This window comes from Chanodichthys erythropterus, chromosome 19 (genome assembly GCF_024489055.1).
Source record: "Chanodichthys erythropterus isolate Z2021 chromosome 19, ASM2448905v1, whole genome shotgun sequence".
Classification (NCBI taxonomy): domain Eukaryota; kingdom Metazoa; phylum Chordata; class Actinopteri; order Cypriniformes; family Xenocyprididae; genus Chanodichthys; species Chanodichthys erythropterus.
The window spans coordinates 16,464,356-16,478,101 of record NC_090239.1 but is presented as its reverse complement, the minus strand read 5'-3'; the positions used below and the strand labels follow the sequence as shown (position 1 = coordinate 16,478,101).

Here is a 13,746-nt window from a genome sequence, read left to right as displayed (position 1 = left end):
TGTAAGTAAAGTGGGTCAGTATCAGTGACCGAGAGTGCAGAGAGACTGAGGAGTGTCCATTAAGACTGAGTGATCTTTGATATGAGGCAGATGCAGAAAGACAGCAGAAAGTGCTTATATAGACTGCTGAATTGAATGGTCTTGTATCCTAAATGGTATTTGTTACCTCCCATCCCTGACGAACGTTCAATGACTCATTCCTGTATTCATTCTAGGCAAATTATTTGTATATTGGACTGTGTGAAGTTGCTATAAATGCTTTTTAAACATCATAGTGGGAAGCTTAATACTGTATTTTGCTTGTTCCATTGAGTTTCATTGCACATCTCATATGAACAATATAGGTTAAGTCTGAAAGCTGAAAAATGTATATGGATGTAGGAAGCCTTCAAGGCACATTCAAATCCAATCCAATTTGTTTTTTGCTGGCAGTTGTAAGACATACTGTTGTGTCTGATGGAGTAAATTTATTTATAAATGTCAACTTATTAATTTGTACAGAGAAATACATGTTGTAGCCACTAAATAATATTTGCTTAAAGCTCACTTTAATGTCTTCTAGATCATTAGACTTGATGTACCTTGAAAGCCTGTTTCATTAGGAGGTGCTTTTGTACAAAAACACTACATGTGAAGTTATTGACCTTAGATATCAGATGCAGCCATATTGTTTTTCTGACCAGTGACCACTTTCTGTTGTGTATCCTTTAATGGTATCTGTGCGTGTATATGTGTACAGGCAGTAGGCCTAAATAACAGTGTCTCATGCTTTACAGCTGTTCAGTGACCCCACCTGCTCTCTCTCCATCACTTCTCCGACCAAAATAGACCCACACAAATGGCAGATACACATTACAAACAATATTTTCTGTACAACATGAGGTCAGAAGAGGAAATTAGGCTTTTAAGCATACCCATATGCAGTCAGATGTGATTAGGACGTGCAAACACATTTTCTACTGCTGGATAAGCTTTTAAGCTATGTAAATATCTTAACTCCATTTCCACACCGCAATATCATTTTCCACTGGTTGAGTATTTGTGTCTGTAGTTCTTAATAGTATGACAGGCTTACGTGTTAGCTGTAAATTAACTGCCTTATGCTAAATATACTCTCTCCAGCTTTAGCTAAGCTTAACTGTCGAACAATGACTTATTATCCTGGCTTAAGGATAATTTTCTGTGCTTTCTGTCACTGTATAACAAAATTCACATGCGTCACAACATAGTGTTTAGCTCAGAGCTTTTCTGAAATGTGTCAAGCTCTTGTGATCGCAAAGACTAAAAACATCTGAGCACATTATTGTATTCAAAAGACAGTGACCACAAGGAACAGAACAGGAATCTTGAGATGCTTTTTAGAAACTATTTTTAACTTGACACATCTTCTTAAAAATAATGCTTATTCTGTGATGCGCTGAACAGCCAAAGACATCATTCTGACTAGGGGTTAAACAGATCGTTGTTGATCCGTGATCCGTACGGACCAGGACACGCGGTTCAGCACGCATGTGATTTAATTTCAAGTTTAACAGCCATAGACTGAAAGTTTATAATTTGCACATTTTTTGTCTTGCTAGCTTACATATTGAATAGATTTTAAACCATTCCAGCGCTAGAAGAGGCAAAAGAGAATTTAATTCAGTACTCGCACGCAGTTGTCTGTGCGCAGAGCCGCATACACCTCTTTTGTGTCTAGTTGCACTTGGACACAAAATTAGGTCACAGTACCAGTTTCGGCAAGTATTCTCGTGAACACAGTCAGTTATGTCTCGAGAAAGACAACAAGAGATGGATTTTGGATTTGTGCATTTGGTCTTAAAATGACAACGGCCTATAAATACTTGCTGTTGTCTATGTCATAATGTTAATCAAACTACAAAACATAGCTTTAACATGGATTAATCTATATTAAATTTATACAGTGGACATAGTTTTATTTTACATTTAATTATTACATTTCTGTACCTGAATTGAGTACTACAGCTAGACCTTACTTTATTTGCAACTTTGTTAGGCTATATTGTATTTATCTATGCTATCTAATATGCCATCATTTGGTGCTCAAAAAAACAATTTCTTATTAATGTTGGAAACAGCTGCTTAATATTTTTTGTGGAAACCATGCCCCCCTATTTCTATGTGTCTTGACTGAATAAAACCATATAATCTTTTGACTGGCCCCAAACTTTTGAAAAATAGTGTACATTATAGCACAATACGAATGAGTGTTGTCTTCTGTTTATGAATGTTCTATGTATAGGCCTATACTTAAACTTGTTTATATTTTCTGTAAACTAGGTTTGAAAGCCATGGCTGAACCTGTTGGCTTCATTTAGAAGGTTACTTGTCTTTGGTGCCCTAGATACTCAGTGAAGGTAATGCACTGAGCACACACACAACCTTCTGTTGCTTTCAGCATAAGGTGCAGCCTCATCACTGACACCGCCCAGCCATTCAGACAAAGGAAAGAAAGAAGCGGTGACCCAGAGTCAGCCACTCAGAAAACACATTCCCTTTTTAGGATAGAGATGTGTGTGTGCGAGTGGTAATTTTAAGTAAATGTGATGTGGAATGAGTGGACCGTTTTCTGACCTCCTACTGCATAGTACTGACCCAAATCAGGTGACCAATGAGTGGTTGAAACCGGACTCCATGAGTGTTTACTAGTCACCTCCCAATCTCAGGACTTTGATCATACATCAAGCACCGTAAAAGTCATACTGGTTAAATGGAGAAGAATGCCACTATGGGTCATTGGTGCATTCCTCTGTTACAGTCTGAGATTTCATTCTGCTACATCAATTACAGGGGTGAAGTGAAACACTGATTAACTGATGCAGTGTGATTCCTTTCTTTAATATTCACATTCCACCTAATGATTCAGGTTTCTTAACATAAACATAAATGGAATCTTGATGTGCCTGAAGATTACTGCCATTAATCAGTTCATTCAGTTTTACATAGGCGTTCATCATTAAGTTTAGCATTGCTTTTTTTTCTTCAATCAGTGTCATAACAGCAACCTGAAATGGCTTCTTCTAGCGACTGAGCGCTTTTGGATCTGTAGACTGTGGTAAGGTTATTCTACTTCAAATCTGAATGTAGCAGAGAAAACTTTATATACATATTTCTAAAAGTGGACTCTATAAGTCTAATTTTCAAACTGCAAGAAAAAAGAAAGATACCAATCTAAAGAGATGTGGTTAATCTTTCTTTGTATAATTCAGTGCAAGATAAGGCATCACCTTGTGACATACAAATATTTTAGACTTGCCTGGTTCTATTTAGCAGATCATTTAAATCTATTAGAAAACCAAAAGTCAGAATAGCCTAAACTTCCTTGCCAGGTTTTGTTTTTCTGGCATGAGACACTCTGAAAGTTGATATGTGAGGAAGTCAGGGCCAAGCTGAATATGAGTTATAGTATGTTAACTTTGTCAAGAGAGCCCAGAAACACAAACTTTAGTTCGCTGCTAGTCATATTTACCCTTTCTATCTTATTAATTGTTAAAACTGATCTTTTTTTCCCTGGCTTTTCCCACGTTTCCATTTTTTTAAGCAGATTTCCTTTAATTTATTATCTGTTGTTGTTGTAACTAAGATCGTTGATTATGTGAGGCATGTTTCTAAAAAGACCCTAATTAGGGGTGATTTGTCTGCTGGGACATTTGACATTACAGTTTGATAGATGGTAGATGCTAAAGTTCTACAAACTACAAACTCTGGCCAAGTCCTGTTTTTTTTTTTTTTTTAATTTATGAAATTTTCTGGTACACAGGATAGTTTGTGAGTTTTAAAATCTGGATTTAAGCTTAGACCCATTACATGGCCTTTTGGCTTAATTTGTCCCATAATTCCTCTTTATTTCTGTTTGCTTGAGTTTATTGTCACCATTTACCACTTTAATCTTTATTTACTACTGTAGCGTGCAGATGGTTCTAAACCAAGCCCAACAGTTTGAGCTGTAAATACTGAGCACATGTGCATGAGATGGTGTCATTAGATGGTGTGTTTTGGATTTAAGGGATGATGTCATATTTGTGGAATTTGTCATCTGAGAAAGCAGACCGGTCTCTGAGGAACTAGTAGATTACATTTATGTATAATGAGAAGGCAGTGCACATGCCCTTCTCAAGAGCCACACGGTGATGTCATCCCCGTTCAGCCTTTAGTTAGATCCTGACATAAACTCAAGTGCTGATTATCTTAGATATTAGTTCAGTCTCTGGAATGTCTTTGATTTCCAGATCATGGTCTGTGGTGAATCTTATCTCCATCAGATACTGATGCGCCATATCTTGAATTGGCCCTATAATTGTGTCAAGAACAGCAGCTGGTTTTTCTGGCCACTTGAGACACTCATTGACACATTCTTGATTTTTGATGGGTCTCAGGCATTCCTTAAGTGTCTGTGTTTGTGTATGAGGATAAGTATTGCAGTGGAAACATTGCAGTCAGGATAATAGGCCAGAAATAGTGCTGGGCAAATGCCATTCTGCATGTACATGAGTGCTCAAATGCCCTGCTCGCTTAAATGCATACTGAGGTTAGTTCTCTCCGCTGCTCTGTACTCTCCCTCCATTCCACACTGGCATGTTTCTCATTCTCTAATGTCTCACTGTCTTCACACTGCCTCCCTGCGTTATTTTGTTGTGTCCCAGTGTCCATTTTTCAATAATTTTTTTCCTTATAGTCCATTTATGTTAGTCAGTTGGGCTACATTTACACAGCAGCAGAATATGGTTGTCAGCCCTGATTTAGAGAGGGTGTTGTCACATCTGTAAATACAGTTGCCTGTCCCCAAAACTAATGTCAACTTAGTTTTTTGGGATATGTTCATGGTTGCTGTGTGATGACCATAGATTCAGGGTGTTTCCTTGGCGTATTTGCTGTCACAGATTTTTGAATGAACATTTAGTTTTTGCTACATAGTTTCCATAAATGCTCTGGATCAGACTGGGAACTCTTTTGCGTTGTGATTGTGAACCGTTTTGGTTCACACATGTCTTATAAAAAGAGAGGAGAATTATATTTCAGACAATATTTAAAGATCCTTTGATATTTTTTTTTTTTAAAGTTACTTTAACTACTTAACTTAAGTAGCTTTATAAAGCTATATTATAAACTATGGTTTAAAAGTTTGGGTTCCGTAAGTTTTGTTTTTGAAAGAAATTAATACTTTAAATTAATTTAGCAAGGATGTATTCAATTGATCAAAAGTGAGAGAAAGGGCATTTATAATATCATTATAAAACATTTATATTTTAAATAAATGGTGTTTTTGGAACTTGGAAAAAAAATGTATAATGATTTTCACAAAAATATTAAACAGCACCAACTGTGTTCAGCATTAATGATAAGAAAGCTGTTTCTTGAGCACCAAATCATCAAATTGGAATGATTTCTGAAGGATCATGTGACATTGAAGACTGGAATAATGATGCTGAAAATTCAGCTTTGTCATCACAGGAATAAATTCCATTTTAAATTATATTTTAATAGAAAACAAATTGCGATTAATAAATGTAAAAATATGAAATCATAACTTAAGTGGCTTTAGCGCTCTTCCACTGACCATTATTTTTTCTCTCTTTATACTATCATAACCTTTTCCTCCATTCTTGAGTCCAGCTGACTTCAGCAGTCAGTGTCGTCCCCATCGATGGGTGACTTTATTGCATGAGAATTTCTGAGTTTGGCTGCTCGTATGGATATTTTATCCCATTTGAACCCTGAAGCTAACAGGTGCACATGATCAGAGTCATTCTTTTGAAACTCACCAGTAATCCTGAAAAGAAATTCAAGCAATGAAGCATTTTTTTCCTACAGTACAGGGACCAGGATAGTAAAAATCTAAACCTATTTAACACACAGCATCCTCTGTTGATATTGGGAAAACAGAACGGGAAAGACCTGATGAGTCCATAAATCAAGTGATTTTTTTACTCCACACATCATCTATTATTTTGTCCCTCCTTTGAGTACTTAGCACAACAATATGACTTGGCAAGTTATGTTCCCCATGGCAGAGATCTTGCTTTTCCACTCTCTCCTTCTCTAAGTACCACGCATATGTCATTGCTAAGAGATGAGAGGAATTTCTTGTTCCTTTGAGGCACTTATATTCTCTTACTTTCTCACCCTTTCAGCTGTCCTAAAAGCTAAACACACATCCACTGTATGCAGCTGCTAGTGCATACAGCCGTTACTGTCTGACTAATGTCGTTGTCCTCCATCTCTCTTCCCTTTCTTTATATCTTTCTCTCTCTCTCTCCCCCCTCGTCCCCCAGCCTCAGTATTGTTAATCTGATTAGCAGTGAGTAGCATTAGCACCGTAGTTACCTTGCTAGCATTTAGCAGTAGCCATGCAGACAGCAAGAGACTCTCCGTCAGCATAGTGTCATAGTGTTGGAGAGATCCTGTTCTCCTCCTCCTCTCGCAGTGTTTCTCTCTCTCTCTCTTTCTCTCCACCTCCCCTCTCTGGCTGTCCCAGGACTGCTGCAGCTAACTCTGCATCACCTTGCAGTTCAGACACTGCTTCCTTTCTGCAGTCCTCTCTCTCTCTTCTATTTTCCTCCTCTCTTTGGTCCTTCGCAGTTCCCCCCCACCTTTCTGGTCACTTTCTTTTCTTATCTGTCATCTACCCCTTGTTTTACTTTATCGATATGTACCGGAACCCTTGGATCTCCAACTATATCAACCATGTCAAGTTGTGCCAAGGTGAGTAAATGGCAGTTGGGGTGGGACGGGACAGGACGGGCCCACCACATCTCTGTTAATGCTGCTTTTAATGGTGCTAGAGCCTCCAAGGACAGAAGTATTCAGGACAAGGGACTCGCTGACTCAAAGAGGAGCACTGAGGCATTTTGAAGCAGAACAAGTGTCGTCTCTTTTGCATACTGTGGTTTAGATATGAATGCTTTCAATAGTTTAAAGTCTGTAGTTGGGTCTGTTAGCTTAAGGGAGTTTGACTCGCAGTATTGCCTTTTAATGGTTTTGTTTTGGACTGTGCACTTGCGTAACGGCACATGCTTTTTCATTTATCCTGTGTGTTCTTAGTTAAACGGTGCATTTTCACATTTATAGCAGGTGTTTGTGTCCAGCACTGCATTGTTAGACATGCATTTTATGCATAAAATTATTTTATAGTTGTCATTAAAATGTTGTTTTCATTTATTATGGTTTTAACTGCTTTAAATATAAATGGGTTAATGCCTAAATGTATGAATGGGTTTTAGAGATTCCCTGTCACCTAATTCGCCCTTTCCTGGAGTGCAGACACCAGCTGTCTCTTTTAAGACTCTTAAGATCTCCCTCTCTGTCTGTGCATTGGTAAATAACAGTTTACACTCTTTTGAATGGCATTGAAGAATGTTCAGAGTTGAGCTAGCTGGTTTTAAAACATAAAACGCCATTAAAAGTCATGATTTAAGTGATGCCGTACATATGCACAATGGCACACTTCCTGTGTCCACACTGGCTAATCCTATTCCTCTTGAAGACTAATCCTTTATTAGCTGAGACAAGTGCTACACTAACACCAGACTGCCACATTTTGGCATTGTGTTTTCCTATTTAACGGGTTTCATCCTGTAAGTGCGTTTTGAATTCATGATTAGTATGTACTACTTGCTGACTTTCATGTAGTTTTATCACTTGAATTGATTTGATGTCAATTACTTTGCTTCCTTATTTGTATTTACGTGTTATAAATGAATATTACAATTTATTACTACCATTTAAAAAAATTGGGGTCAGCAGGCCTATGTTTTTTTTTTTTTTTTTTAAAGATATTAATAGTTTGTTCAGAAACCTTTACATTTACTCATTTAGAAGATGCTTTTATCCAAAGTGACTTACAGTTGAGGAATACAACAAATGATTCATCTTAAGAAGATGATAAAACACATTCCAATTACAGTAATACAAAGTTTCAGTCATCGTTCAAGATAGTACAAGCATTAAAGTGATCAAAAGCGACAGTAAAGAAATTGATATTACCAATTATTTCTATTTCTAATAAATGCTGTCCTTTTGAACTTTTTTAACATCAAGTAATCCTGAAAAAAGTGTCACAATTTCCATAACTATTAAGCATTTCCACTGACGCTTGGAGTGCTGTTGAGTGGATTTGTGAATACCTCTGTTTGGACATTGTGTTCACGTGCTCACCAGATACGTCTTTGATTGGCTGCACTGATCAGTGCTTCAAAAACATGTTGTAAAATAAATATTCATCACCGAATGCTTACACAGATACATACGGGAGTGTTTGAAAGCAGCCATCAGTGCACTGGTCAACTGATAGACGCCTGCTTTCAAACGCTCCCGTTTTCAAATTCAAACACTCCTGTGCGTTGATCACTGTAGCCAATCACAGACATATATGTTAAGTGCGTGAACACAGTGGCCAATCAGAGGTGTTTACAAAACAGCTCAACGGTACTGAAATTTTAAAAATGTGACACTTTGAGCACTGAGTCGACTAGGGTGACCAGCGGGACAGTTCCGAAATTGGGAGCTTTGTCCCGCGTCCTGCAAGACTTGAGTAGTGTGCCGCATTTAATTTATGTCTGTATTATTTTTTTTTTTTTCATCACTGAAATTACAATACCACAGTAAGTAATATAATAAAACCTGTGACTGGCATTTAAAAATCTATTTGTGTAGCCGTCATATTCTAGCTGTGGAAATAACCAACCAACGCAATCATAGAGAGAGGTTTTCCCGCTGATGTCAACTGAGTGGACAACGCAAAGGAATAGCTAAGTGCGGGGCTCATCAAAGTCTCCAAATACAACTACACCAGTAGGAATTTCATCTCACATTCTGGATAAGAACCTCAAGAGCTGCTCAAAGCTGCCCAAACTAATGATTTAAAGTGTGTAATCATCCATCCTGATGTTAAATATTTCCAACCAACATGCGCCGATCCCGTGGATGCTCGAACTGCCACCAACGGAAATGGTCGAGCACCTACGTAAAAACATTAGATATTCTCCATTCGATTTAACCAATAAAAAAAATGATTGCGTCTTTCAGACATGAATTTATTCTCACGTTAATAGTTCATTTAATCCGGGTTCTAAGGCGTTATTATAATGAAAAATGTCGAAAGCGAATTATTGTAACACGAGCACATCAAATGCGCGAGCAGGAATCTCTCGCTCAGATATTACATGTGCATTGTCCTCCTGCATGTGCAGCCGTGAATCTAGAATTGTCTTCTCTCCAGGATTTAATGTTGCCAGAAGCGCAACATTATAGTGTGGTCACCCACCACCAGAAACATTCATCGGCGCAAATGCCAAGTTTGCCAACAAATGTAAATCAATATTTACATAACATAGTAGTTGTAAATCTGTCTCACACATGTCCTGCATTGTCCTACAAAGTCACATCTGCTGTCCTGCAACAGATCAATAGCCAAGTGGTCACACTAGTACCGACTTGGTATCGAAGCCTGTACTTTTGACGACACTATTTCAATGAAAATATTAAGCAGCACCACTGTTTTCAACACTGATAATAAAGAAATTTTTTTAGCAGCAAATCAGCATTTTAGAATGATTTCTGAAGGATCATGTGACACTGAAGACTGGAGTAATGATGCTGAAAAATCAGGTTTGCAATCACAGGAATAAATTATATTTGAAAATAGAAATCAAATAAAGTCTTGAGCATAAGATGCTTCTTTCAAAAACTTTTAAAATCTTACTGACCCTAAACTTTTGAATAATTTATTATTAATAAATATCTAAATATGTATTTTATTATTGATAAATATTATAACATTGAATGCATATATTGTATTAAATTGTATACATTACATTTAAATTGATATGTAATTACATAGTTTATGAATACATTAAATATTTTAAGTTATGTAATTACATTGTGGTTTTAAACGTGCCTTCATAAACTGTGACAATCGTTAGATGCCAGAGAGTCTTGGGTTTATGATCTTGTCACATGACCAAACAGGCTTTGACTTGCTTCAACTCTATCACCTCCATGTGCTTAACTCAGACTAATGCCTGACCTCAATGACTGAACCCTATAGTCATGCAAGTTTATCAGTCACCATATTATTTGTTACTGACTGTGCTGGAAAACAGATATGCTGGAACATAAAATAAACCTGAACACGTTTCAGAGCTTTGCGATCAGCTCAATGTGACGCTTGTTGTAGATCAGAGCGGTATGTTTGGTGTGTCTCAGGGCATGTGGAATAACATGCATGCCATTTAAAGTGCTGAAAATGTCACACTTGACTGTCTGATTAGCATCTGTACTTAAGAGGGCACAGAGCCAATTTTCTGGGTTTCCATTCATGTCTGTTAGCGGTGGGTGCTCTCAACAAGACCATGCAATGCTCATAATAAGCGCTTAGGATAATTTTAGTGATCAGTCTAGTTTATCTGCATTACTAACTGTCAGTTTGCTTGATGGTTTTGTGTTTTTGTTCCTGCTTCTGGGAAACATTGTCATTAACTTTTCATTTACCCTGTAGTGTTAATTTACTGTGAGGACATTGAAAAATCTGTCAACGATTTGTTTTTAACGCCAGAGTCATTAATCACTAGTTTGCCTGAACAGCAATGGCTTTGTTGTCGAATTATCCCAGATTTTTAACATTGGTAACATATGGTACAGGAAGATGTACTCCGTGCAGGGTACCAGAACAGAGAGGCTTCTGTCATTTGTTGTGAATTCACTGTTTGTTTGTTTTTTATTGGAGCTAAAAAACTATTTCTATCAGTAATAACAGCACAAATCCCCCACATCATTTTGCCTCCACCCAGTTTCATAAATGTATTTTTTTCTTAGTCCTTCCAAAACTTTCCTGTTCTCTCTTTCTATCCCCCTTCAGTTGATGTCTCGTCCGCAGGCCCTGTGACTGAAATGAGAGGAGATTTTTAGGCAGTGAGGAATGTTTTTAGCAGATACTCGTCCCAGCTGTGAAAACTCACTCTGTACCAAAACAGAGTCCATCAGTTGGCGCACTCAGTCACTTTCTCTTCTTAAATGGTGTTTGTAGAAAGAGAAGGAGGAAATGACATCTAACCACAGTCCTTATTGTGGATTAACATATTTGAATATTGAATTTTTGGATGTCAAAAAGGCTGTTTGGTCTGTGTGGATGAATGTGTGGTCAGGTTATTGATCCATGGGTAAAGTGGAAACACATGTTCTGCTCTTTCAATCCCTCTGTGAAGCTCAGATGTCAGATTTCCATGTGCTTATTATTCATTGATTCCACACCTGGATAACAACACCAGTCATTTCGTTGCAGTACTTATGTGAATGTTGTAACAAATGTTTTTTTTATTTTTTTATTTTATTTAAAAAATATAATAATTTATTTAAAACTAAAAAATTTATCAAATAACATCTAAAATATAAGTTTATTATTCTGTTTTTTGTATTTATTTTATTTTATTTTGTTTTATTTCTAGTAGATTTCTATTAGTAACCTACACATTTTTGCCCTAGATTTACCTAGTAAGAGTATCTATCTACATGCACTTAAGCATCACACTTTTGATTTTTATTTATTTTTTATTTATAATAATAATAATAATATGTTATTGATTTATATTATACATTTATTTACCTTAAGAATATAAATAATCTAAAAATGAATAATTAGCATGGGCAGAATTCATTATCACTGTATTTCTACATTCTTTTTATATCCTTGCTCTTTATAACAATGGTGTATTTCCACTCAGTTTTTGTGCATTTATTTTATGGATGCAGATATAAAATGCAGATGACTTTGTGCATTACATGGTAGTCACTTTGACTAACAAAACTGTTGAAACAGCATTCAGCACATGGGCCCAGGCAGTTGACGTGGTGCATACAGATGTACCTATGTGTGCACACTAAGTCTGTTCAGCTATGGACACAGCACCATGTTGATATCCATGAAATTGATACTATTGTTTTTGTTCCTGCCCTTCACATGGGGCCTTTGAAACATCTTTCACTGATCAGTCCTGTCACCAGCAGGAGTATTTGTAGTCTAAAGGCTATGCTGTCTTTTGTGTGCACAGGCTTCACAGGAGAAACAGCCCCTAAAGTTGGCAATACCAAACTACAACGGAGAGCTCTTAGGTAAGATCCTTATTTTTATGTAATAATAATTTCATGGAATGCTTATATAACTTGGGTTTTGATTTACTGTATGTTTAAATGAAAAGATGCACACCAACAGAAGCTTTTTAAATGTCTTGTATAAGGCTTGAACAAATTAAAGAGGACTTTGTTGTGTTGTGTACAGATGTAGTCATGCTTTTTAAAATTGCGTATTCACTTGAACACTGGGATGAAAAATGAGAAAAGCTATTTTTTTTTATCCTGTTCTTATATGCTGTGGCCTTATTTCTTGTCAGAAAAAAATATTTACTCTTACCAAATCTTTTTCCAGTTATAAAAATAACATTTTTAAGTAAAGATTTCACATTTTTTGAGGGATGGAACTGTGTGATATCTGCCAAGATTCAGAGGCTTTTTCAGGTGCTGCTTCAACAAAAACAGGCAATACTGAGGCCTCTTGTTACTGTTTTGCTATATGCAAAATATATTGAAATTTAAAGTTGGATTCTCTGTCCAGCTTCCAGAAAGAGTTCTCGTTTGAGGAGAAAGACGAGGGAATCAACAAAGAATTAAATGTCAGTCTGCTGGCAAATACACCCAAGGGTAAGTACAAAATACATCAACACTTAAGGTATGTGGTTCTTTATCATGGCTATTATATACTAGTTAAATACTTGACTCTCACTAAACCAGCAGGCAGGAGCTCTGCCACATAAGGTTTATTTGACTTCTGCACGTGTCTAATGGAGGCGTCTTATCCTAATGGTCAAGAGTCTTAATACAAAGGTTGCAGGTTCAATCCCAAGGAGGATTTGAACACTAAATGATCAGTGTGGCTCTTAAGCCCTCTTAATTTTAGGAGGGCTATATTAATGAGACATTTTGTATTCCCATTAGATGACAACTGTCTGCTAAAAGAGCAAGTAATAAAGTCTGTAATGCTGGTCATAGTGCCTTGATCGAATTTTTCACAAGTTGCTTCAAGACTGTATGTTGTTTCACTTAGCATTGTCTTGATGGGTGCTGGACACATGGGTTGGGGGGATGGGACGCTGATGACCTATATTTGGTCCGCTAGGGGCCACCTGTTGTTGGGCAAGTTGTCTTGCTTACTGGCCCTGAAAATGTGATAGTTGTGTGAAAGACAGTGCCAAGATATTTTGTAAAAGTATTTGTGCTGTAAGCTAGTCCAAAAAAATGGGTGAACAGGATTTTATGGGACTCTCACATGAGCAGCCTGCTTCTGGTAAGCTCTAAAAGACATTTTTGCAATTTTTTAAAATCGCATTCTGTCTTTTTAGTTGCTAATAGAGTGGCGCAGGGATGACTTCAGAACCCTGAATAATAATTTGTGAGATTTTCTTATGGGGTTTTATGATGGGTTTTTTAATTCGAGTAAAATCAAGCCTGTGGTAAACAGAAGTTGACGATACGTTGACGTTTTGTTTTACAATGTGAACTGCACACACTTACACCTTTATCTAGTTTCTATTAGAAACACACATTTTCAAAAATAAACATAACTGCTTTAAAATGGATGTGTGTAATTTACGTTGTAGAAGAAAATGTCAAAGTATCGTCAACTGTTTATCACAGACCTTATTTTACTCATAAATTGAAAATTCCAATTATAAAACC

General features: G+C 36.8%; 1 protein-coding gene across 18 annotated transcripts in view; it reads left to right on the top strand.

The window, feature by feature from the left end:
- svila (supervillin a) overlaps positions 1 to 13,746 on the top strand; it is a 79,300-nt gene that overhangs the window by 13,447 nt on the left and 52,107 nt on the right. For 9 of the 18 annotated variants that reach the window (XR_010892735.1, XM_067369723.1, XM_067369728.1 and 6 more), the window contains exons 1-3: positions 6,537 to 6,723; positions 12,066 to 12,126; positions 12,626 to 12,711. Coding sequence is in view for 16 of the 18 variants with exons in the window: in XM_067369723.1 (XP_067225824.1) it covers positions 6,669 to 6,723; positions 12,066 to 12,126; positions 12,626 to 12,711 (202 nt within the window). In the remaining 2 variants the exon portion in view is untranslated. Of the gene's footprint in view, positions 1 to 6,536; positions 6,724 to 12,065; positions 12,127 to 12,625; positions 12,712 to 13,746 lie in introns of those variants that run through there. The other 9 variants (XM_067369735.1, XM_067369736.1, XM_067369729.1 and 6 more) reach the window with 4 other exon arrangements.